The 27018-nt window shown below is 46.2% G+C and overlaps 1 protein-coding gene across 3 annotated transcripts in view; it reads left to right on the top strand.

The window, feature by feature from the left end:
- The window catches only part of tmco4 (transmembrane and coiled-coil domains 4), a 109258-nt gene that overhangs the window by 6993 nt on the left and 75247 nt on the right, over window positions 1-27018 (top strand). For all 3 annotated transcript variants that reach the window (XM_070860315.1, XM_070860316.1, XM_070860317.1), the window contains exons 3-5: window positions 432-606; window positions 779-806; window positions 18981-19113. In XM_070860315.1, coding sequence (XP_070716416.1) covers window positions 432-606; window positions 779-806; window positions 18981-19113 — 336 coding nt within the window. The remainder of the gene's footprint in view (window positions 1-431; window positions 607-778; window positions 807-18980; window positions 19114-27018) is intronic.

Here is a 27018-nt window from a genome sequence, read left to right as displayed (position 1 = left end):
TGTGTCAGAGTACACGCATGCTTGTGTATAACGGATGCACATATGTCTGTGCGCTAGGACCGCACACTAGCACTAGGACACTAGGTCCGTGCAGCAGAGCTGGTCTCCAGTCGTCTTGGATAACCCTTGCCACTGGACCAAGACCTAGCTCTGTCAAGCCCGTGTGGTGGCTGGTTTGCAACGAACACCACACGTTAAAAAAATCCACGCACAGGTATCGTCCACCCTTCAGGATTTAGTTCGGGACCTGGAATATCAGGTCCTTCATTGAAACACCTGTGAACTTTTTGGCATGGAAGCAAGTCACCCTCAACTCGAGGGACTGCCTATGACAATGATGATGCGCATATGCATGCATGCATATACTGGACAGTTTTACACTTGAGTCTTGTTAAAGCAGGGTCACTAAACACATTTCTTTGCTTTTGTAGGCTATTCAGACTGGAATTTATTGAAGGGCTTGTACAGTGGTTGCAGCTTTCAGAATCTGTCTTGCCGGTCATGGAGGCCTTTGCCAATGGACTGGGAGGGGAAGGAGCAGACACATTTGCAGACCTGCTGCTAAAAGAATCGGCTTTGAAGGACAGTCCAATCCTGATCACTCAGGTACCAATTCTGTATGGCATCCTGGTGTGCTGTTCTGTCTACTGTCCCTGATTGCAGTTTTGATTGTTGTCTTGAAGTTCTGTATATGTTTCTATGACGATTTCTGTGAAATATTTGCCTTTATTTTGGAAGAACTCAAATATGCCATCTGATTTTTGTTTTTCTGTTTCAGGATCTTGTTTCCTTTTCATTGAAAGATGGTGAGTTCTGGATTCTGTAACTAAGAACAGAACATGTTGGGAATGCACAGCTGATTAATGTAGTGTTGTAACCTCTGTTCCCTTCCATCAATCAGATCACTGAACCAGAGACCATGCTCACTTCAGTCTAGCTCAGGGGTGGGCAGTTATTTGGGCTGGAGGGCCACTTGTTTTGGTGAGCTATTGAGTGCCGCCCACCAATGTTCGCCCTAAGGCGCGTGTCCGCACAGTCGCGCACCAATCGCGTGGTGATATACAGGCCACTCCCCAGCTCCTGCCGCTGGAAGAGATACTGCGCATGCGCAGCTGCATAGCAGATGGCCACGTAGCAAATTTAAAGGGAGCGTGTGCGAAAAAATATTGCATAAACATAAATTCACATAGTAGTCAAGTGCTTTATTAAATACATGACATGAATTCGATACTGCTTAGAAATGAATCAAAGATAAAAGTTGAAAATGTTGTGGTGTCTTCTAGTCCCTGTAAATCAGTGCTGTGAAATAGAACTGTATCCTCTTTGGAGCCTGTGTCAGCATCAATTTCCCACCTCAGTCATCTTTATGTCCCTCTGCAAAGATTACTAATGCCGTCCCAATTGGTGCCAGATGAGAACTTCCCTGCCGTCGTACTCAGAGGTACCGGAAGAGGAAAGAGGAGCACTGGTCACTTTCTCTGGTAAAAGAGTCATGGAGATGAGCAGCCATGACTCCACTCTAAATTGGATAGGGCATAGTCCAGTATGCAGTGCACTCTGGGTATGGACGTCTGCCATTGGGGCCCAGAATAAAGGAACGGATCTTTTTAAGATCTGGCCGGGGAAAATTGCTTTTGTGAATTATTAATTTGAATGAAGTATTACTATGTTTTTTTCCTTGGCTGCTGCTTGGGTCTGTCTCTGACCCATGAAAAGTGAAAGTGGATAGACGAATGTGTAGCTCGAGCTCCGGCTCACGTTCTATTCCTGTCCCGTCCAGCGGGCCAGATAGAATGACTTGGTGGGCCGGATGTGGCCAGTGAGCTGTATTTTTCTCACAACAGGTTTAGCTGTTCAACCAATGAGATCCCAGAATCAGGAAGCAGTCAAGTCCTAGAACCATCTCGGTAGTGTCATTTTTGATTTCTTCCGTCACAAAAATTGACCCGCCACATTCTATTCGCATATTTCTGTATCATACGGCTGTCATGACAGTTCCTCACCCACCGCATTATATACCCTTAATAATACATCTCACATAATCCACACACACAAATTCAATAAATTCACAAATACGCCCATAGAATTCCTTATCCTAAATAACAATCGTTCCACCTCTCTTCCACCATGTAAAAATCAACAGCCTCATCTTGAGCATGCCCTTCCCTCATTAATAGATAGCACCAAACGCACCCACACCCAGGACTTGGACCAACTTGGGATACAGCCAAATGTCATGACCTGATACACATTTGTTGACAATTCCATTGCTCTACAACAGTGATGTCCAGGAGGTAGCCCATGAGCTTCTTTGATCTGGCCTGCGAATCTCCTGTGATGCGCCTTGGGACATTTTACTACATTAAAGGCACTATATAAATGCAAGTTCCTTTTTTAGCTTGTGTGGAAAGCCAACTTCAGCATCTAGAAGCCATTTAAAATTCTTAGATCTGGAAATGGCTGCTCTCTGATTGTGGAGCACTCCCTCCCGCTCCCCACGCCACTCCCTTCCCACGCCACTCCCTCCCGCTCCTCGTGCTATGACATTCCCTCTCTTTCCCCGTGCTGCTACAGTATTTGTTTTGATGCAGATCATCACCTAGAGTGCAGGATTCAGTGGTGTTAAAATGATCACTAATCATCTTTGCAATATTCTGAAGGTCCTTACTTGGTCTCTGCAGTAAAAGTAATTTTGACAATGACCCGAAGCTCAGATTTCAATCAAGGTCACTAAAGGCATCACAAGTTGTGGATCTGCAGGGGGAGGAAGGGATTTATTAAGACCAACAAATTAAAGATTGCAAATGATTTGCTTATTGTAGAATGCTAAAATGCTTAGTATTCAGAGTATTATGTGAAGTTGAGTTTTTATTTGTGTCTAAAATATTGGATGTTTTTGTATAGTATTACCATAATGCAAAACATTCTGAATCAGGTCATTATTATTCATAGATGCACTTCATATCCCTGGCTTTACATTAACAATGCAGCTGTTGTGTGCCTAGCCTTGGATGTTTTCCTGATGCAGAAAATCCCCGAAGTACTGATATAGCTTGTAAATCGCCAGTCTGATTATAGAGAAGCATCAAAGTTGTTGTTTTGATAAATTGCTTGAGGAAGTAACTCACCTGGGAGGATTGAACAAAGTTCAGGATTCCAATAAATTGAGTTTTGCACAGAGACTATTTACTGACTCTCTCATATCACTAACCTTGATCCAGTTTCTGATTTTTAAATTAGACACTTACTTCACCATTGCCATGCTAACCTGTGACATCGAACAGGAAATAACATTACAGGAGAAAGAAAAATTGCGAACTTGTATTTGTGAAAACCCCAAAATAATGGCAAGGCGCAGAACGTCTGTTAACACTCAAAGAAAAGTTTAAAGTTTGGGGCTTTGACAAAGGTCCACATGAAATGTTCACCTGTCTTTACTCCCTCAGATGCTGACCTTCCTACCTGCTGTGTAATTCCATAATTTTCTCTTTATTTTGGAAAGAAATTTTTTTTAACCACCTTCAATGTTCTCCATTCCTCTTCTGAAGGCATTGACTCCTTGCTTGCAGCACAGTTCTAAAGGTGCTAGCTGTCTTCTAGTACCTCACTTAAGTAGCCATCCTTTATGTGTGAGCATATGTAGTGGGAAGGAAAACATCACCGCTGGTGCCTTTTTTTTCCTTGCCAAGTCTCCAGCAGTGTCATTGTAAAGTGATCAAAGTAAGATTTCCATTTCTATAGAACTATTCAAAGAAGATTAGAGGAATTTTCCCGGTGTCCTGACCAATATTTATCCCGCAGCCAACATCACTAAAACAGATTATCTGGTCATTATCTCATTGCTGTTTGTGGAACCTTGCTGACTGCAAATTAACTGCAGTGTTTCCTACATTACAATAGTGACTACACTTCAAAAGTATTTAATTAACTGTAAAGTGCTTTGGGACACCATGAGAGCGTGGAAGGTGCTTTATAAATGCAAGTCCTTTCTTTAAGATATTTAATACCTTTGAGCTTGCAGTACTGATCAAAGAAAGACTTGCATTTATATAGCACTTTACTCCAAATAACTCAAGGAGCTTCAAATTTCATAGAAATGCAGTGACTGCGTTATGTAGGCAGGTACGGCAGCCATTTTGTACATAGCAACATCCCACAGACCGCAATGATATGAATGACCAATTAATCTACTTTCTGTTGTTGTTGGGTTGAGGGAGAAATGTTGGTCAGGGCACTGAAAGAACTCTGCACTTCTTTGAATATTTCCATGGGATTTTTAATCTAAACCTGAAGCCTTAGAAGGATGTCACCTCTTGACAATGCACCATTCCCTCATTACTGCATTGGAGTGTCTGCCTAGATTAAGTACTTGAACGGGGCATGCACACACAACCTTCTGACACAAAGGTGTGAGGGTGCTACTGTAAATGTAAATGTGGATTCTTTTCCCTCAATCTGGTTCAGCAAAATTACTGAAACGAATACCATTTGTGCTTTAAACAAAGCAAGCTTTTATTTAAAATGCAAATCCCGATCGGGGACCTTATCAGACAGAAGGAATGCAACTCTGATAGAACGCACTCACTTCCTACGGACAAAGTGACGTTACATTGTAAAGGGACGACGGTTATACATTTTCGGCAAAAGATAACAAGATAGGGCTAGAGTGACATCCTAGTTCAGCCTATCCCTTTTGATCCCTCTTTCCCTTTGTCCACTCATAAGCCGACCTAAGTATGGTCTGATTTTAAACAAAGACCTTCTGTTAATGATTCAGGTTAATAACATGATTTAATAAGACCTTGAGGTTTTTCTGCAAGCTGTGGGTTTTGTTTCAATATGTGTTAGTGTTGTAACATTTCGCAGTCTCGAGTCTGAGATGTCATGGCTATTCCTCCATGAATTCTTTGTTAGCTTATACTGTCCCTATACAATTCCCACGTTCTCAACTTCAATGTCTCTATACATTTTTAAACATTCACACTACCAGTGACCTAAACTGATCAGCAAGATCCCTGGCCAAATTTTCATTTTTGGTAGCTCAGGGCACCAAAGCCAGTTGTCGTCCCCCTACCACCATGCGGGCCCTCCAGGCCGCTGCTCACCGCTCCTTTTGTGGCCCCAACCTGCCGCTGATGTTCTCTCACAGGTCGGGGCCGCCATGCTGCTCCGGGCCGCCGCTCGCAGCTCTTTTTATGGCCCCGACCTGCAAGAGACCATCGGCGGCAGGTTGGGGTCATGGAAGGAGTGGGGAGCGGCGGCCATGAGCAGTGTGGTGGCATGCCACTACAAGGTACAGCACAAGCTGGTGCAGGAGGGCAACGGCAGCGAAGAGGGCGACTGGATTGGACGTCATCAGGGTCCTGATCGGTGATTGGAGTGTGGGCAGGTACAACAGGAGCAGTGAGGTTGGGACACAGGAGCGGCAAGAAATCATGGAGTGACATGATCGGGGCCCAGGCGAGGCGAGCGCCCAGGGGCAGCACGGGCCAGTCCACACTGTGATTTGTGTGCGCACTAAGTCCATGCAGCAGAGCTGGTCTCTAGTTGTCTTGATTAACCCTTGCCACTGGACCAAGACCAAGCTCTGTCAAGCCCGTGTGGTGGCTGGTGTTCAACAGCCACCACACGTTATAAAAAATCCACGCAAAGGCATCTTCCATCATTCAGTATGTAATTCGGGACCTGGAATATTAGGTCCTTCATTGAAACACCTGTGAACTCATCCCTTTTTGGCGTGGAAGCAAGTCATCCTCGATACGAGGGTCCGCCTATGATAGCTAAGGTCAGCCAATTGACAAAAAAAACGGTGGTAAAACCTGTGACCTTCCTCTTCAGTATGGCTAAGTTCCACGTTGGGTAAGAGAAATACTAACGAAAAGTGGAATCCCCTGAGATCCTATTTATTGTGTTGCAGTTTCATATGCACAGTGATCAACGTTAACCTATTTGGACATGATTACTTGAGGCTGGTGCTGTAGCTGAATACCTCTTTGATCTGCCTAACTTAATCTTGACACTGAAATTAAAAACAGAATATGCTGAAAATACATAGCAGGTAATTCAACCCTTTGTCAAAATGTGTTAACACAGATGGCTGTTGAATTTTTTTCTCTGAAATAAATGGCAGGGTTGAAGTTCAGCAATTCTTTGGGTTACAGTCCCACACACATTCTCCGGATTAGATATCTAGTACAGGTCTAATTCTCTTCCGTGAGCTTTGGGTGCCCAAACTAGAAGCTGTTGAAGCTTAATCTAATGTAATGGTCAGCTGAGTCATTACATTTCTGGTTTGTATTTGGACAAAACAATTTAAAAACATCTTAAAACCTGCAACTTTATAACTTGAAAATTCCATATGCTGGGAATGTAGTAGGTTGTAAGATCTGGATAGTGCGTGCTTAGAATGCAAAGTGGCAATCCCATTGTTCAGTGGGAGGAGGTATGCCAATCTCTCAAATACAACACACATCACAGTCTGCTTTGCATTGGAGATAAGTTATTGCCTGATTATGGTGTTTTCCCCAATTTTCTCCCCTCCTCTCCTGAAGGCAATGACTCTTGCTGAAGTATGTGTGGTTCCATGGACACCAGAACTTCACCCAAATGGCCATTCTTCATGTGTGGTTATTCTTCTTCTTCGGTCCCTCGAATCGAGGATGACTTGCTTCCATGCCAAAAAGGAATGTGTTCAATGAGTTCACAGGTGTTTCAATGCATGACCTAATATTCCAGGTCCCAAACTGCATATTGAAGAGTGGAAGTTGCCCGTGCGTGGATTGTTTTAATGTGTGGTGGCCGTTGCCCATCAGCCACCGCACGGGCTTGACAGAGCTTGGTCTTGGTCCAGTGGCAAGGGTTAACCAAGACGACTGGAGACCAGCTCTGCTGTACAGACCTAGTGTGCACACATATCACAGTGTGGGCTGGCCCGTGCTGCCCCTGGGCCCAGGTCTCTTCTGGGCCCCGAACTCGTGCCTCTCCTGGGCCCCGATCACATCGCTCTGCAATCTCTCGCCGCTCCTTTGCCTCGACCTCACTGCTCCTGCTGTACCTGCCCACACTCCAATCACCAACCTGGGTTATGGTGATGATCAATCCAGTCGCCCTCTTCACTGTCATCGCCCTCCTGCACCAGCTAGCGCTGCATCTTGTAGTAGTATGCCGCCACAGCTGCTCCCAGGCCACTGCTCGCCGCTCCTTTTAAGGCCCCAACCTGCTGCTGGTGTTCTCACACAGGTCGGTGCCGCCATGCTGCTCCCAGGCCACTGCTCATCGCTCCTTTTAAGGGCGTGATTCTAGATTGTGAGTGTCACTAGGCTGCTTGAGCATAAAGGACATTTAAGCCAAGTCTGATCCTGTTCTTGCTCATTTATTTGCATGCATATTCTAGAAGGGATCATTGAATAGTGATCAAGATGTCACCCTCAGCTGATTTTATCTCTAGTTCAGGAGCACTGAGACCGATTGCCTTTTCCTACCACTTTGGTGCCTCGAACAGATTCCTGAATAGTCGTTTTCTACTATATAATACTATTTATTGATTCAATCCAGGAGTAGTGTTTGAGGCACTAATTTCATTTACTAATTCTACCCAGGAATTACGTGCAAAGCAATAATTACACTTTCTGATTCAATCAATTACAGCGTTCTAAGCAATAATCTAATTTATTGATTCAATCGGGAATAGCATGTGAAGGAAATAATCCCATTTAGTAATTCAATCAGGAACAGTTTGAGAGGCACTTTAAAAAAAAAATGTCCACCGTTGCTGTGGGCAACCTGCCCAGTGCTGACCATGCACAGTGCTCTCTGCCCAGTGCCTGACGGCACGCAGCGCTCTCTGCCCGGTGCCTGACGGCACACAGCGCTCTCTGCCCACTGCCTGACGGCACACAGCGCTCTCTGCCCGGTGCCTGACGGCACACAGCTCTCTCTGCCCACTGCCTGATGGCACATAGCTGTCTCTGCCCAGTGCTGACCATGCACAGTGCTCTCTGCCCGGTGTCTGACGGCACGCAGCGCTCTCTGCCCACTGCCTGACGGCACACAGCGCTCTCTACCCAGTGCCTGATGGCACACAGCTCTCTCTGCCCAGTGCTGACCATGCACAGCGCTCTCTGCCCACTGCCTGACGGCACGCAGCGCTCTCTGCCCACTGCCTGACGGCACACAGCGCTCTCTGCCCACTGCCTGATGGCACACAGCGCTCTCTGCCCAGTGCCTGATGGCACACAGCTCTCTCTGCCCAGTGCTGACCATGCACAGTGCTCTCTGCCCACTGCCTGACGGCACACAGCACTCTCTGCCCGGTGCCTGACGGCACACAGCGCTCTCTGCCCGGTGCCTGACGGCACACAGCTCTCTCTGCCCAGTGCCTGATGTCACACAGCGCTCTCTGCCCAGTGCCTGATGGCACACAGCGTTCTCTGCTCAGGACCTGTCAGCACACAGCACTCACAGCCCAGTGCTGACGGCACACAGCACTCTGTCCAGGACCTGACGCTGCACAGCCCTCTCTGCCCAGGACCTGACAGTACACAGTGCTCTCTGCCCAGTACCTGACGATGCACAGCCCTCTCTGCCCAGGACCTGACAGCACACAGTGCTCATTGCCCAGTACCTGATGATGCACATCCCTCTCTGCCCAGGACCTGACAGCACACAGCGCTCTCTGCCCAGTACCTGACGATGCACAGCCCTCTCTGCCCAGGACCTGACAGCACACAGTGCTCTCTGCCCAGTACCTGACGATGCACAGCCCTCTCTGCCCAGGACCTGACAGCACACAGTGCTCATTGCCCAGTACCTGACGATGCACAGCCCTCTCTGCCCAGGACCTGACAGCACACAGTGCTCTCTGCCCAGGACCTGACAGCACATCCCTCTCTGCCCAGGACCTGACGATGCACATCCCTCTCTGCCCAGGACCTGACAGCACACAGCGCTCTCTGCCCAGTACCTGACGATGCACAGCCCTCTCTGCCCAGGACCTGACAGCACACAGTGCTCTCTGCCCAGTACCTGACGATGCACATCCCTCTCTGCCCAGGACCTGACAGCACACAGTGCTCTCTGCCCAGTACCTGACGATGCACAGCCCTCTCTGCCCAGGACCTGACAGCACACAGTGCTCATTGCCCAGTACCTGACGATGCACATCCCTCTCTGCCCAGGACCTGACAGCACACAGCGCTCTCTGCCCAGTACCTGACGATGCACAGCCCTCTCTGCCCAGGACCTGACAGCACACAGTGCTCTCTTCCCAGTACCTGACGATGCACAGCCCTCTCTGCCCAGGACCTGACAGCACACAGTGCTCTCTGCCCAGTACCTGATGATGCACAGCCCTCTCTGCCCAGGACCTGACATAGAAACATAGAAACATAGAAAATAGGTGCAGGAGTAGGCCATTCAGCCCTTCTAGCCTGCACCGCCATTCAATGAGTTCATGGCTGAACATGAAACTTCAGTACCCCCTTCCTGCTTTCTCGCCATAACCCTTGATCCCCCGAGTAGTAAGGACTTCATCTAACTCCCTTTTGAATATATTTAGTGAATTGGCCTCAACTACTTTCTGTGGTAGAGAATTCCACAGGTTCACCACTCTCTGGGTGAAGAAGTTTCTCCTCATCTCGGTCCTAAATGGCTTACCCCTTATCCTCAGACTGTGACCCCTGGTTCTGGACTTCCCCAACATTGGGAACATTCTTTCTGCATCTAACCTGTCTAAACCCGTCAGAATTTTAAACGTTTCTATGAGATGCACAGCCCTCTCTGCCCAGGACCTGACAGCACACAGTGCTCTCTGCCCAGGATCTGACGATGCACATCCCTCTCTGCCCAGTACCTGATAGCACACAGCGCTCTCTGCCCAGTACCTGACGATGCACATCCCTCTCTGCCCAGGACCTGACAGCACACAGTGCTCTCTGCCCAGGACCTGACAGCACACAGCGCTCTCTGCCCAGTACCTGAGGATGCACAGCCCTCTCTGCCCAGGACCTGACAGCACACAGCGCTCTCTGCCCAGTACCTGACGATGCACAGCCCTCTCTGCCCAGGACCTGACAGCACACAGCGCTCTCTGCCCAGTACCTGACGATGCACAGCCCTCTCTGCCCAGGACCTGACAGCACACAGTGCTCTCTGCCCAGTACCTGACGATGCACATCCCTCTCTGCCCAGGACCTGACAGCACACAGTGCTCTCTGCCCAGGACCTGACAGCACATCCCTCTCTGCCCAGGACCTGACGATGCACATCCCTCTCTGCCCAGGACCTGACAGCACACAGCGCTCTCTGCCCAGTACCTGATGATGCACAGCCCTCTCTGCCCAGGACCTGACAGCACACAGTGCTCTCTGCCCAGGATCTGACGATGCACATCCCTCTCTGCCCAGTACCTGATAGCACACAGCGCTCTCTGCCCAGTACCTGACGATGCACAGCCTTCTCTGCCCAGGACCTGACAGCACACAGCGCTCTCTGCCCAGGACCTGACAGCACACAGCCCTCTCTGCCCAGGACCTGACAGCACACAGTGCTCTCTGCCCAGTACCTGACGATGCACAGCCCTCTCTGCCCAGTACCTGACGATGCACAGCCCTCTCTGCCCAGTACCTGACGATGCACAGCCCTCTCTGCCCAGGACCTGACAGCACACAGCGCTCTCTGCCCAGTACCTGACGGTTCGCAGAGCACCGCAAGGATCTATCCGTGGCACCCTTTCCTTCCATTTTCTGCTTGCCACTTTGGAAATGCTGACTCACATTCCCTCAGTAGTTAAAGCAATGAACAGCTGAGTCATAAAAACCAGTACGAACCCAGGTCCAGTTCCTAGTTTGTGCTGAGTTAGCTGATGCGGAAAATTAGTCAGTAGTTACCTTCATGATCACTGTCTAATGATCACTACTAGAACTTCGTGCATGTGGACATTAGGTGAACAGGTTCGGGCTCAGTGAATCAAATACTCTGCCTAGTCCCAATTATGAAGAATGGCCACTTAAGGGGACTGGATGATGCAGTAGGTTAGATGCTGGCCTTTCACCTCAGACATTTGTTGTATCGAACATGTGCTGTGCCTGACCTAAGTGTAGTGGTAGTTGTAATCTACATCTGACACACAATGTCCATAACCTGGGGGTACTTGAGGGCAAATACTAAGTGCCCAAAATTAAAAGTCTTCCATTTGCCAGAAGTGAGATCCTCATCTTGAAATCAGGGGGAAAATAAGTAAATGAAGAATGGCCATTTGTGCATCTGAGATGCTCCGTGTTTGTGTAACTGACCAAGAGGCTGATGCCTTCAGGAGAAGAGGAGGACAGGGGAGAAAATTGCCAGGAAAGGAAAGGAGAGGGGAAAGGCATTGATTTTTGCTGCAGTATAGCTCCACAGCTGCTAGAAATCTTCCACTACCCAGTGGTCATTCTTCCTGTGTGAACTTAGACAGTGAGTGTCAGCAGGCTATTTAACTATGGAAAGTATCACAACCAAGCCTGATCCTGCCCTCATCCAATGACCACACCTGTACACTTTCGAGAAGGGGGCACTAGTTAATGATTAGAAGCAGGAAGTCAGGCTAACATTTTTCATTTTGCACCTAGCATTGACTTGGCTGAGCTCTAACTCAGCACAGATCAGGAATTGGTAGCTTCATGGCTCAGTACCCACTGATGTATCAAGGGAGCATCTGTTCCCCCTTTACTATTTCAAACGTTGTTCCTCCTTTGTTTTGATTAGTCCATATTGTAATTAGTTATAGTTTATTTTGCCCTCATTGCATTTAGCCATGTGCTGTGCAATCTTAACTACCAGGCACCAGGGAGGTCACGAATGTCCAACATAGCCTTGACAGAATTGGGTGTTTCTAAACTGGTATTCACTTCTGACTGAAATTACAATGTTGCATTGTTACTGAAAGGGTCAAATGTTTAATTACAGTTGTGCAAAATACATCTTTCAGAGTTCGCAAACTGATGAATCAAATCATGCATTCACTACCAGGTTAAAATCATGTAACATCTTCTTAGCTATCAGCAGGAGTGACTGTCACCCCACTGCTACATTATAGTCTTTGTGAAGCTGAAAATGATAAAGTAAACAGAAGTGGTAAACTGGTATATGGATCACTTGAATGACAACCGTGTCTGATTCTGCTGAATGACATTCAAGTGTTAAGTGCTGTTTGTTTTAATCAAACAACCTAGGTGAAGGACCATGGTTGAAAAGAGTTAGAGGGAAGAAAATCATCATCATAGGCAGTCCTTCGGAATCGAGGAAGACTTGCTTCCACTCCTGAAGTGAGTTCTTTGGTGGCTGAACAGTCCAATACAAGAGCCACAGACTCTGTCACAGGTGGGATAGATAGTCGTTGAGGGAAGGGGTGGGTGGGACTGGTTTGCCGCATGCTCTTTCCGCTGTCTGCGCTTGATTTCTGTATGCTCTCGGCGTTGATTCTCGAGGTGCTCAGCACCCTCTCGGATGCACTTCCTCCACTTAGGGCAGTCTTGGGCCAGGGACTCCCAGGTGTCAGTGGGGATGTTGCACTTTATCAGGGAGGCTTTGAGGGTGTCCTTGTAGCGTTTCTGCTGCCCATCTTTGGCTCGTTTGCAATGAAGGAGCTCCGAGTAGAGCACTTGCTTTGGGAGTCTCGTGTCTGGCATGCGGACTATGTGGCCTGCCCAGCGGAGCTGATTGAGTGTGGTCAGTGCTTCAATGCTGGGGATGTTAGCCTGAATGAGGACGCTGATGTGGGTGCTGCACGGGGGATTTGTAAAGGAAGTAGTAATTTGGTATCACCAAGCTTGGAATTTAGAAGCCTGGGGATTATAGCAGGAAAGGAAGCTTTAAGGGAGGTGAGGAGTTCCACAGTTTTGAGGACCTGGGAAAGAATGAATTCCGTTAGGGTATAATTCAGTGACTTGTTGTCAACAGAGTAGGGAGAAGAAAGAATGAGTAGGACTGGAAACTTAAGAGGAACAAAAGAGGGAAGTAGCATCTATACAAAGACAATGCAAGCTTACAGATATGCTTCATTGTTTCACATACCAAGCGGGAGGAAGCCAAAGCATCCAAGGAAATCAATGCCATTCTGTCTCTTTTTAATAGGTTACTTGACTGATATTGTGACAATGTCTCGCTCCCATACTGACATACTGACATTTCAAAATTTCTTCACAACACCCCTGTCAGCACCACCCACTATTCTATCGTAGAGAGGACAGATAAGACCCCTACAAATTTTACTATTCCTCCTTGTTGGTTGTCGGAGGTTGAGGAAGAGTTGTCCAAACTATATTCGCTCCCTGATTTTTCTCGCGCTCTGACTTCTCCCTCAAAATTCTCATCCTTATTTTCAAATCTCTCCATGGCCTCGCCCCTCCCTATCTCTGTAATCTCCTCCAGCCTCACAACCTACCGAGATGTCTGTGCTCCTCTAATTCTGCCCTCCTGAGCATCCCTGATTGTTATCGCTCAACCATTGATGGTCGTGCCTTCTGTTGCCTAGGCCCCAAGCTCTGGAACTCCCTGTCTAAACATCTTTGCCTCTCTACCTCTCTTTCCTCCTTCAACACGCTTCTTAAAACATACCTCTATGGCCAACCTGCGCTAATTTCTACTCATGTGGCTTGGTGTCAAATTTTTATCGCATAAAACTCCTGTGAAGTGCCTTGAAATGTTTCACTACGAAAGAGGCGCTATATAAATACACGTTGTTGTTGATTTTCGCTCATACCCTGATTTTCACTCTGTGGAGAAGTCCTATGTGTTACATTTGCCATCTCGCCCAAGACTCAGCCAACATCAGTGTGTGTGCTGATTTACTGGTACGATCTTCCTCCTGTCACTTGGAATCCTCCAATTTTCAATGGACACATTTTTCAAACGAGCAATACAGACCAGGATTACCGTGCCCCGTGTGATAGAGCCATATAGACCTGGAGTGCGCCATTCATTGCAGGTACTGAGCCATATAGAACATGGGTGTGCTATCTGGTGCAGTACTGAGCCATATAGTCTAGGGATGTGTTGCGCAGTGTAAAACCATGAGTGCAGCACCTTGTGTGCCACTGAAACACACAAATTGGAAGTGAGCTGATCGGTATTGTACCGAATCATACAAGCCAAGAGTACATTATCCACTGAGGTGCTCAGCTGCAATGATCAGGAATGTCTCGGGTTCGATTGCTGGAGGGTCAGCTGATCTTGGGTCAGGCGGCAGCTGATGTTACAATTGGTCTTGGTTCCATTGGATTGCAAAGAGGTTAAAATCAGCCACAAAATCTGCCCCTGATCAATATCCACTGGTGGAAAGTATGTGTGGACATTGGGTGCAAACAGGATCAGGCTTAGCTGTGATGTATTCCTGTGGGTACATGGCCTGCGGAGATGCTCTGTTTCGGCTCTCATGAAGAACGACGAACAATTTCTGTGAGGTATTGCGGAGCTACCAGTCTCCATGGAACTATACCCAGCCAGAGTCGGCACCTTCACAATTCGAGGAAGAAAATTTTAATTTAAACAGATGAAAGTAAAGAATTCTCATATTTGAACGGAAAATTAAATCAGCTGAAACTAAATAATCTTTATTTCCTGTAGTGAAATATCAGCAAATATTAATAATTCAGTCAAGTGTTCAAGGTGCTAGTTACTGATTTGTTATCGTGTTGCATGAATTGTAAAGCACATACTTTTCCTATAAGCTCAACCTGCTTCTCAAGGGCTATTATCTGTGTATACAGCAGAAATATTTTGTTTAAGGGAGCTAGGTGGTGTAGTCAATTTGACTCCAGTCTTTCACCTCTGGGACCCGTGTTCAAATCCAGCTGAAATTGGCAGGGCGAAAGTCTCCTGTGTTGGCTGGGTCCTGCATGGAATGAGTTTACCCAGTTTTGAGAGTTGCAAGGCTATGGAATTCAATTCCTGGTTTAGTGACTGAGGCAGAAACTATGTCAACATTCAAGATTAATTGGATCGGTGTTTGAAGGAAAAGGGGCAAAAGAGATATTGGAATGTGGTGGGTAAATGTGTTGAGAACTATTTGCTCACGTGAAGGGTAAATGCTGACACGGACTGGTTGGGCCGAATGGTCTGTTTCCATGTTGTAGAAACATAGAAAATAGGTGCAGGAGTAGGCCATTCGGCCCTTCGAGCCTGCACCGCCATTCAATGAGTTCATGGCTGAACATGCAACTTCAGTACCCCATTCCTGCTTTCTCGCCATACCCCTTGATCCCCCTAGTAGTAAGGACTACATCTAACTCCTTTTTGAATATATTTAGTGAATTGGCCTCAACATCTTTCTGTGGTAGAGAATTCCACAGGTTCACCACTCTCTGGGTGAAGAAGTTTCTCCTCAGCTCGGTCCTAAATGGCTCACCCCTTATCCTTAGACTGTGACCCCTGATTCTGGACTTCCCCAACATTGGGAACATTCTTCCTGCATCTAACCTGTCTAAACCCGTCAGAATTTTAAACGTTTCTATGAGATCCCCTCTCATTCTTCTGAACTCCAGTGAATACAAGCCCAGTTGATCCAGTCTTTCTTGATATGTCAGTCCCGCGATTCCGGGAATCAGTCTGGTGAACCTTCGCTGCACTCCCTCAATAGCAAGAATGTCCTTCCTCAAGTTAGGAGACCAAAACTGTATACAATATTCCAGGTGTGGCCTCATCAAGGTCCTGTACAACTGTAGTAATATCTCCCTGCCCCTGTACTCAAATCCCCACGCTATGAAGGCCAACATGCCATTTGCTTTCTTAACCGCCTGCTGTACCTGCATGCCAACTTTCAAAGACTGATGTACCATGACACCCAGGTCTCGTTGCACCTCCCCTTTTCCTAGTCTGTCTCTCTGTTTTTACCACCAAAGTGGATAACCTCACATTTATCCACATTATACTTCATCTGCAATGCATTTGCCCACTCACCTAACCTATCCAAGTCACTCTGCAGCCTCATAGCATCCTCCTCGCAGCTCACACTGCCACCCAACTTAGTGACATCCGTAAATTTGGAGATACTACATTTAATCCCCTCATCTAAATCATTAATGTACAATGTAAACAGCTGGGGCCCCAGCACAGAACCTTGCGGTACCCCACTAGTCGCTGCCTGCCATTCTTTAAGTACCCATTTACTCCTACTCTTTGCTTCCTGTCTGACAACCAGTTCTCAATCCATGTCAGCATACTACCCCCAATCCCATGTGCTTTAACTTTGCACATTAATCTCTTGTGTGGGACCTTGTCGAAAGCCTTCTGAAAGTCCAAATATACCACATCAACTGGTTCTCCCTTGTCCACTCTAATGGAAACATCCTCAAAAAATTCCAGAAGATTTGTCAAGCATGATTTCCCTTTCACAAATCCATGCTGACTTAGACCTATCATGTCACCTCTTTCCAAATGCGCTGCTATGACATCCTTAATAATTGATTCCATCATTTTACGTACTACTGATGTCAGGCTGACCGGTCTATAATTCCCTGTTTTCTCACTCCCTCCTTTTTTTAAAAGTGGGGTTACATTGGCTACCCTCCATTCCATAGGAACTGATCCAGAGTCTATGGAATGTTGGAAAATGACTGTCAATGCATCCGCTATTTCCAAGGCCACCTCCTTAAGTACTCTGGGATGCAGTCCATCAGGCCCTGGGGATTTATCGGCCTTCAATCCCATCAATTTCCCCAACACAATTTCCTGACTAATAAGGATTTCCCTCAGTTCCTCCTTCTTACTAGACCCTCTGACCCCTTTTATATCCGGAAGGTTGTTTGTGTCCTCCTTAGTGAATACCGAACTAAAGTACTTGTTCAGTTGTAACTTCTGTGTATATCTAGTTGCAGCCCAGTTCCCAGTGGACATGGACCCACAACACAAAACAGCTCCGACTTTGATGCTAATTGACACTAAATTGGCCTTGCTCAGAGAGGATTCAGAATGGCTGGTGTAGGAATGAGAATTGTAAAATTGGTGCATTAAAGGGCATTCCTGAGGTTGGTGCACATTTTTGGGCAGCATAGGGGGAGCTTTACCCTTTATATAAACTCTGCTGTACCTGACCTGGAAGTGTTTAATGGGGCTGTACGCCAGCTGATACCAAGTGCCTGAAATGGAAAATGTTCCATCTCCAGAACAGAAAGTCCTCGCCTTTTTAAATGTTTATTATTATAAATGTTATGTTCAAAAACTCCTCTGCTGACATTTTTGCCTATTTTTCTTGTCTGTAATTATGAGAGGAGCACTCGAAAAGTAAAGAGTTTGCCACAATGCTCTGTGGTCTCTTGGTGACTGCTTCAACCATTCTGTGGCTGTACACCCATCCGCAGAGCAGTATCGGGGAGAGAGGATCTAAAATGTTCCAGTCAAATAGATGTTCGACCAATTGCAAGCTTCACAGGGTTAATCCTGCACAGCCTGACAGTAATACTGTCAAAGGGGACAGTCATACATGAATACATCACTAACATTTCAGGAGTGAATTGAGAATAGTGAAGTAAAGTTAATGGTCTGTGGTCACTGGAGTGGAGATTAACTGTCATCGACAATGTTCCCTCTTTTTTTGTGCGTGATTCTTTTAAATTTGCTGCGCAGTGTCTCGTCCAGCTTGTGAGCGGCCTCAGCGAGACCTCCTGATTGCTGCGCGGTACACGCCCATTGGTGAACATTGGTCATCAGTGGGTGGTCTAAATCTAGTGGTGGGATATGGGGGAACTTGGTTCTTTACTGCCCTAGTGAGTGTGGGGGAACAAGCAAACAAATTCGACTTGTGTCTTGGAATAAAGCATTGTATTTCTGTACCATGCACAAGACATAACATTAATTACTTGCTTGTACCACACTCTTTGTATCTCACTCTTTGGCCTGATGGTGGGGCCACGGTGGTTAGCTTTTCAGGGAGGGTGAGGTCAGATTGACTGTAGATGTGTTGGAGGAGATGCAATATAAAAAGAGGAGCTGCTGATGGTCCCAGTAAGCATACTATCACACCTTCCCTTTTATTTAATTGAATTTATCAAAATATCAGTTGATGGAAATCATATATAAAATGTTTTCTTAATCTGAAAAATAGCATTTTGGAGCTTGTCTGGAACAGTGTGTGTGTTCAAGTAGCACACAGGGTGGTGCACTCATGGTTTGCATTGTGCAGTGTTGCACTGGGCAACACATTCCGAGTCTGTGTGGCTCAGTACTCCACCAGAGAGCACACTCCAGGGCTGTATGGCTCGGGGTCACACTGATCAGCGCAATACTGGTCTGTATTGCTCATTGTGGAGCCATTTGAAAGATCTGTCCACTGAAACTTGGAGCCACCCAAGGTTTAACACTTTTGTTCTTCTCAAATACAGTATGTCCAGGTCATGCTAATTCAAAGCAGTAAAAGTTGTAGCTGTTCGAGGGTTTTCCAACTAGAATACACCATTCAACATATAATGTGTGTGATCAACTTTTTTTTACAGCCTTACCTAAGGAAGGATATACTTGCCTTAGAAGGTTCACCAGACTGATTCCTGGGATGGGAGGATTGTCCTATGAGGAGAGCTTGAGTAGACTAGGCCTATATTCTCTAGAGTTTAGATGAATGAGAGGTGATCTCATTGCAACATACAAAATTCTTACAGGGCTAGACAGGGTCGATGCAGGGAGAATGTTTCCTCTGGCTGGGCAGTCTGGAACCAGGGGGTCACAGTCTCAGAATAAGGGGTCAGCCATTTAGGACTGAGATGAGGAGAAATTTCTTCACTCAGAGGTTAGTGAATCTTTGGAATTCTCTACCCCAGAGAGCTGTGGATGCTCAGTCATTGAGTATATTCAAGACCAAGATTTTTGGATATTAAGGGAATCAAGGAATATGGGGATAATGCAGGCAGGTGGAGTTGAGGTAGAAGCTCAGCCATGATCTCATTGAATGGCAGAGCAAGCTTAAGGAGCCAAATGGCCTACTCCTGCTCCTATTTCTTATGTTTGTGTTGCAGGATATTACGACGCGCGTGCGAGGGTCCTCATCCGTCACATCACCTGGCTCTTACGAATTTCATTCGAAGAACTCGAGATCTTTGAGGAATCATTGGTAGAGAGTCTGAAAGAACATCAAGAAAACGAGTCAGAGTAAGAGAAGAACTTAGACTTAGGAAACATTTCACAATTCCAGTGTGTTCTGTAATTGAGTAACAACAGCCTGCCCACTTAAACAGAGAGATACAGAGCCCTGAATAATCAGCCCTATTTTCAAACAGCACCATTTATGAACTGATGGATTTAGATTTTTTTTCTTTGGGAGGGAAATAGGGTGAGGTCACATGCTTGCAAATTTGCAAAATAAAACATATAAGTAATCAAAGCATAAAGCAAAATCCCAGCACCACAGAATGTATTCCTATTATGACCCTGATCACTCGGAGATTGGGTCCTGGCAGCTGCCATCCACACACAGTTTGACAGAGTTTTGAAGGTGACATGATCCAGCGTAATCATGAGATTAAGAGAACATTGAAGTAATTACATGCAGCATCCAAAGAAGGGGTTTGGATGATGGTAAAAAGCAGTCAGGTTTTGCAGTTGTATTTTATAATTCTCACATGAGCCCTGAAATTATATTGCTGTTTAAAAGTCACTACACTTTGTGCCTGCAGTACCAGAGCTCCATTGTTCAGTTTATGACTTGGCGTAGCATATATTAAATGTACTGTGTGTGTGTGTATACATCTTTCCTATCAAACTACTTCATAATTCGATTAGGTCACCCCTCAGTCTTTTTTTTAAGAGAAAAGAACTCCAGTCTATTCAGTCTTTCCTGATAATTATAACCTCTCAGTTCTGGTATCACTCTTGTAAATCTCTTCTGCATCTTCTCCACTAACTCTTTATCCTTTTTTTAATATGGAGACCAGCACTGGACACAGTACTCCAAGTGTGGTCTAACCAAGGTTCAATATAAGTTTAACATAACTTCCTTGCTTTTCAATTCTATTCTTTTAGAAATGAACGGCAGTGCTTTGTTTGCACTTTTTATGACCTTGTTAACTAGCATTGCTACTTTTAATGATCTGTGAATGTGTACCCCTAGATCCTTTTGCTCCTCTACCCCATTTTGCAAGGAATATGTGGCCTCCTTATTCCTCCTAACAAAATGAACCACTTCACACTTCTCTATATTCAAATTAATTCGCTATTTACACAGCCATTCTGCAAGGTCATCTTGTGCTTTGATGCAGTCTTCCTCAGTATTAACTATACCCCCCGCCCCCAATTTGGTGTCCTCTGCAAATTTTGAAATTGTACTTCCGATTCCAATTGCTGACAGTTTTAAAATTTTGATGTAATTTCTCATCGTGCATGAATCAGTGAATTAATGCCCCCTCCACACTGCCCAGCAATCAACGCCATCAAGTACAGCATGGGAATATAAAGCCAATTTCGACTTGAGCTCATTTAAACTTTCTGGGCCCTGGGGTCTGGAAAAGGCTTCATCCTGATTCAGGTCTTTTTACAGCAATGCAATATCTGTTTTCACCAGTCCTCTATGTCCGGGACATATAAAGAGCTGAATCTTCCAAGTTGTCAAAGCCTTGGGTGAGAGAAAACAGGGGGGAAAAGATGAAGGACTGGTGGATGAGGAAAGCAGGGGGGGAAGGATGATGATGGAACAGGACGAGGATTGAGGGCCTTGCATTTTTTGTCTCTAAATTTTTTTCTAACCCTAAACCATTTAAAACATAGCATTTATAACCATAAAAATTACCTTTTAAGTAATTTCTCTCTTTGTTTGTATGCAATTCACATTTCAACCTAGTTCTATGAGACCCACTCATTGGTCTTGACATATGTATCGTACCCCAACTCCAAAAAAGGTTGGACATCTCTAAAGTACAAAATGTGTTAGATTCAGAATAAAGCTCATCGATAATGTCTCATGAAACACACCCAGGTCCAGTACTCTGTTAAATGCAGAGTAAAGCTCCATTCACTCTGTTTTGTCGATGCAGGTTAGAGCCCAGCAATGTGCTTTAGAACAACCTCTCTTGCTGTTCTAGTACGTATTTTCCCTTTTACCACAGGTCTCTGAGTGATACTGACAGTCGATCAGGCTATTGTGTCATCTGCCTATATTGAATTGATATTTCCAGTTGCCAACAGTCTTTCATATTTATCTATTGGAAATGAAATATTGACACTGACCTAAATTGCTCAAGTACAGCATAAAACCAGCATTGACTGTGGTGGCTTCAGTCAATAGCTCAAAGGCTGACCCCTACTGTACAGTAAAATTCATTATATGCTCCTTGTGCATATTAATATGTGATTAAATGGTGTACGGTTTCAGAGAATAGTAACGCAGTAGCTTTAATGAATTGTGATCTTTCACATGTATAAATTCTCCAGTAGTACCAGCTACACACTATGGCAGGTAAATGACATTTAAAACATAGCATTTATAACTATAAACAATATCTGCATATTTTTTTTAACTGATTCATGTGACTCTGTCAGTGGACACTGTCCTGTCTCATAGAAACATAGAAAAAAGGTGCAGGAGCAGGCCATTCAGCCCTTCTAGCCTGCACCGCCATTCAATGAGTTCATGGCTGAACATGAAACTTCAGTACCCTCTTCCTGCTTTCTCGCCATACCCCTTGATTCCCCCGAGTAGTAAGGACTTCATCTAACTCCCTTTTGAATATATTTAGTGAATTGGCCTCAACTACTTTCTGTGGTAGAGAATTCCACAGGTTCACCACTCTCTGGGTGAAGAAGTTTCTCCTCATCTCGGTCCTAAATGGCTTACCCCTTATCCTCAGACTGTGACCCCTGGTTCTGGACTTCCCCAACATTGGGAACATTCTTCCTGCATCCAACCTGTCCAAACCCGTCAGAATTTTAAACGTTTCTATGAGGTCCCCTCTCACTCTTCTGAACTCCAGTGAATACAAGCCCAGTTGATCCAGTCTTTCTTGATGGGTCAATCCCACCATCCCGGGAATCAGTCTGGTGAATCTTCGCTGCACTCCCTCAATAGCAAGAACGTCCTTCCTCAAGTTAGGAGACCAAAACTGTACACAATACTCCAGGTGTGGCCTCACCAAGGCCCTATACAACTGTAGCAACACCTCCCTGCCCCTGTACTCAAATCCCCTCGCTATGAAGGCCAACATGCCATTTGCTTTCTTAACCGCCTGCTGTACCTGCATGCCAACCTTCAATGACTGATGTACCATGACACCCAGGTCTCGCTGCACCTTCCCCCTTCCTAATCTGTCACCATTCAGATAATAGTCTGTCTCTCTGTTTTTACCACCAAAGTGGATAACCTCACATTTATCCACATTATACTTCATCTGCCACGCATTTGCCCACTCGCCTAACCTATCCAAGTCACTCTGCAGCCTCATAGCATCCTCCTCGCAGCTCACACTGCCACCCAACTTAGTGTCATCCGCAAATTTGGAGATACTACAAATCGTCTAAATCATTAATGTACAATGTAAACAGCTGGGGCCCCAGCACAGAACCTTGCGGTACCCCACTAGTCACTGCCTGCCATTCTGAAAAGTACCCATTTACACCTACTCTTTGCTTCCTGTCTGACAACCAGTTCTCAATCCACGTCAGCACACTACCCCCAATCCCATGTGCTTTAACTTTGCACATTAATCTCCTGTGTGGGACCTTGTCGAAAGCCTTCTGAAAGTCCAAATATACCACATCAACTGGTTCTCCTTTGTCCACTTTACTGGAAACACCCTCAAAAAATTCCAGAAGATTTGTCAAGCATGATCTCCCTTTCACAAATCCATGCTGACTTGGACCTATCATGTCACCATTTTCCAAATGCGCTGCTATGACATCCTTAATAATTGATTCCATCATTTTACCCACTGCTGATGTCAGGCTGACCGGTCTATAATTCCCTGCTTTCTCTCTCCCTCCTTTTTTAAAAAGTGGGGTTACATTGGCTACCCTCCACTCGATAGGAACTGATCCAGAGTCAATGGAATGTTGGAAAATGACTGTCAATGCATCCGCTATTTCCAAGGCCACCTCCTTAAGTACTCTGGGATGCAGTCCATCAGGCCCTGGGGATTTATCGGCCTTCAATCCCATCAATTTCCCCAACACAATTTCCCGACTAATAAAGATTTCCCTCAGTTCCTCCTCCTTAATAGACCCTCTGACCCCTTTTATATCCGGAAGGTTGTTTGTGTCCTCCTCAGTGAATACTGAACCAAAGTACTTGTTCAATTGGTCTGTCATTTCTTTGTTCCCCGTTATGACTTCCCCTGATTCTGACTGCAGGGGACCTATGTTTGTCTTTACTAACCTTTTTCTCTTTACATACCTATAGAAACTTTTGCAATCCGCCTTAATGTTCCCTGCAAGCTTCTTCTCGTACTCCATTTTCCCTGCCCTAATCAAACCCTTTGTCCTCCTCTGCTGAGTTCTAAATTTCTCCCAGTCCCCAGGTTCGCTGCTATTTCTGGCCAATTTGTATGCCACTTCCTTGGCTTTAATACTATCCCTGATTTCCCTAGATAGCCACGGTTGAGCCACCTTCCCTTTTTTATTTTTACGCCAGACAGGAATGTACAATTGTTGTAATTCATCCATGCGGTCTCTAAATGTCTGCCATTGCCCATCCACAGTCAACCCCTTAAGTATCATTAGCCAATCTATCTTAGCCAATTCACGCCTCATACCTTCAAAGTTACCCTTCTTTAAGTTCTGGACCATGGTCTCTGAATTAACTGTTTCATTCTCCATCCTAATGCAGAATTCCACCATATTATGGTCAGTCTTCCCCAAGGGGCCTCGCACAATGAGATTGTTAATTAATCCTCTCTCATTACACAACACCCAGTCTAAGATGGCCTCCCCCCTAGTTGGTTCCTCGACATATTGGTCTAGAAAACCATCCCTTATGCACTCCAGGAAATCCTCCTCCACCGTATTGCTTCCAGTTTGGCTAGCCCGATCTATGTGCATATTAAAGTCACCCATTATAACTGCTGCACCTTTATTGCATGCACTCCGAATTTCCTGTTTGATGCCCTCTCCAACATCACTATTACTGTTTGGAGGTCTGTACACAACTCCCGCTAACGTTTTTTGCCCTTTAGTGTTCTGCAGCTCTACCCATATAGATTCCACATCATCCAAGCTAATGTCTTTCCTAACTATTGCATTAATCTCCTCTTTAACCAGCAATGCTACCCCACCTCCTTTTCCTTTTATTCTATCCTTCCTGAATGTTGAATACCCCTGGATGTTGAGTTCCCAGCCCTGATCATCCTGGAGCCACGCCTCCGTAATCCCAATCACATCATATTTGTTAACATCTATTTGCACAGTTAATTCATCCACCTTATTGCGGATACTCCTTGCATTAAGACACAAAGCCTTCAGGCTTGTTTTTTTTAACACCCTTTGTCCTTTTAGAATTTTGCTGTACAGTGGCCCTTTTTGTTCTTTGCCTTGGGTTTCTCTGCCCTCCACTTTTCCTCATCTCCTTTCTGTCTTTTGCTTTTGCCTCATTTTTGTCTCCCTCTGTCTCCCTGCATTGGTTCACATCCCCCTGCAATATTAGTTTAACTCCTCCCCAACAGCACTAGCAAACAGTGACTTGAAAGTGTTTCACTAGATCTTGGCCCAAGGTCACACACCAGTGTCTTTCTCAAATGAACTGCTGAGTTCTGAGGGTCTACACGGCACAGAAGCCGAGAACCCCTGTTCTTTTTTTTTTAAACTGGGGATCCAGGGTCAGCCAAGCCCTAACTGGTGGGATGAAAGTCTCTCTTCTAAGTGAAATGAGTTTGGTACAGTCTCAACCCACTTATTTGTGAATGTAAGTCTGGAGAACAAAACAATAAAAACAATACAAGAAAGAACAAATCTATTCTGCAGTATTAAACTCGAGCTGTATTTATGCTGAAGGATGATGCACTCTGTGTTCTGCAAGGCTACGGACCAGGAGCTGAAAAGTGGGATTCGGCCATAGCGCTCTTTTTTGACCAAATGGCCTCCTGCACGGTAGATTTCTATGATTCCATGATTCACTGGGTTCATACTTTACATACCATTACCATGTCTGTGTGCACTTTCGTGACATTTCAGCTGTTTTTTTCAAGTAATTTCTGCAGCTCACTTAGTTTCCTGAACACGTATCACATTTTAAATGCAGTGAATTGTGTGAAGGCCTCGATAAGGAAGTGATTTCCCCAGCCGATGTGATTATGCCACATAAGAATAGAGGGACTGAAGCAGCAGTCATGCTGTTGTATCCAAACAGATGCCAATTATTCCATACACATATTGTAACATTCTACTGATCATCTGTGTGATTGTTTATTTGCTAACACTTTTTGATGCTTTAGGTAGCCACATAATCAAAATTACACAGCATTGTGCAGCAGTGGGTTGCCAGGCAATCAACTTGTGATTGAGTTTGTGAGAATGTAATGCTTTACAATGCTTCTATTTCATGTATAATGTTAGCAATATGATAGATTTTTGTTAAATGCTCTTTTTCTATCATCAGTTTTTGAAATCAACCTGCACACTCTTAAGGGGGAGAGCATTGGGTGGAATAGGAGTAGAAAATAGCATGACACCGCTTCATTCGCTATTGCTCAGTTATGAAAGCTCTGACAATGTTGTGGGTCCCCACATAGGGCCCAAGTTTCCACATGATTCGCGCCTGATTTTTAGGAGCAACTGGTGGAGAACGGACTATTTTAGAAATCGCAATTCTCCACATTTTTTTTTCTGCAGTTCTAGTCAGGTAGAACAGTTCTAGTTTAGAACAGAATTTTTTCTTCAAAAGGGGGCGTGTCCGGCCACTGACGCCTGATTTGAAAGTTTACACAGTGAAAATGTACTCCAAACTAAAGTAGAATGGAGCCAGTGAAGATTTTTGTAGAACTGAAAAAACATGTTCTACACATAAAAAAATCAGGCGCAGGTTACCAATTAGGCGTCCAGAACGTGGTGGGGGGGGAAGGGAACTCATTAAATTCGACAATAAATCCTTATTTATACTGCTACAAATATTATACAAATAAATCCAACCTGAATAAACATTTATAAGCCAAGAAAAGATTAAATAAACCATCTTCCTACCTGTGTGAAATTGCTTCAGCCAGGGAGAATTCTGCAGCCGTTCGTGCCGCTGAGCGGGAGGGGGATAGAGAGAGAGAGAGAGAGAGAGAGAGAGAGAGGGGGTGGGGGGGGGGGGAAGAGAGAGAGAGCGGGGGGGGTGGAGAGAGGGAGAGCGGGGAGGGAGGGAGGGAGAGAGGGGAGGGAGAGAGAGAGAGCGGTGGGGGGGAAAGAGAGAGAGAGAGAGAGAGCGGTGGGGGGGAGGAGGGAGGGAGGGAGAGGGAGAGAGAGAGAGAGAGCGGGGGGGGGAAGAGAGAGAGAGCGGTGGGGGGGGAAGAGAGAGAGAGAGAGCGGGGGGGGGAAGAGAGAGAGAGCGGTGGGGGGGAAGAGAGAGAGAGAGAACAGGGGGGAGAGAGAGAGCGGGGGGGGGGGGAAGAGAGAGAGAGAGGGGGGTTGGGGGGGGAGAGAGGTGAGGGGGGAGTGGGGGGAGAGAGGGGGGGTGGGGGGGAGAGGGTGGGGAGTGGGGGGAGAGAGGGAGAGAGGGGGGGTGGGGGGAGGAGAGAGAGAGCGGGGGGGGGGAGAGAAGGGGGGTTGGGAGGGAGAGAGAGGGGGGGGGGAGGGAGAGAGAGGGGGGGGGAAGAGAGAGGGGGGGGGGGAAAGAGGGGGTGGGGGGAAGAGAGGGGGGGTGGGGGGGGGAAGAGAGGGGGGGTGGGGGGGGGGAGAGAGGGGGGGTGGTGGGGGGGGGGGGGTGGGGGGGGGGAGAGAGGGGGGTGGTGGGGGGGGGGGGTGGGGGGGGGAGAGAGGGGGGGTGGTGGGGGGGAGAGAGGGAGTGGGGGAGAGAGTGGGGGGAGGGGGGGGGAGAGAGGGGGGGGTGGGGGGGGGGGAGAGAGGGGGGGTGGGGGGGAAGAGAGAGGGAGGGAGAGA

The sequence above is a fragment of the Pristiophorus japonicus genome, chromosome 18 (genome assembly GCF_044704955.1).
Source record: "Pristiophorus japonicus isolate sPriJap1 chromosome 18, sPriJap1.hap1, whole genome shotgun sequence".
Lineage (NCBI taxonomy): Eukaryota > Metazoa > Chordata > Chondrichthyes > Pristiophoridae > Pristiophorus > Pristiophorus japonicus.
Note: the sequence above shows the minus strand (reverse complement) of the source record. Positions and strands in the feature narration are given on the sequence as shown.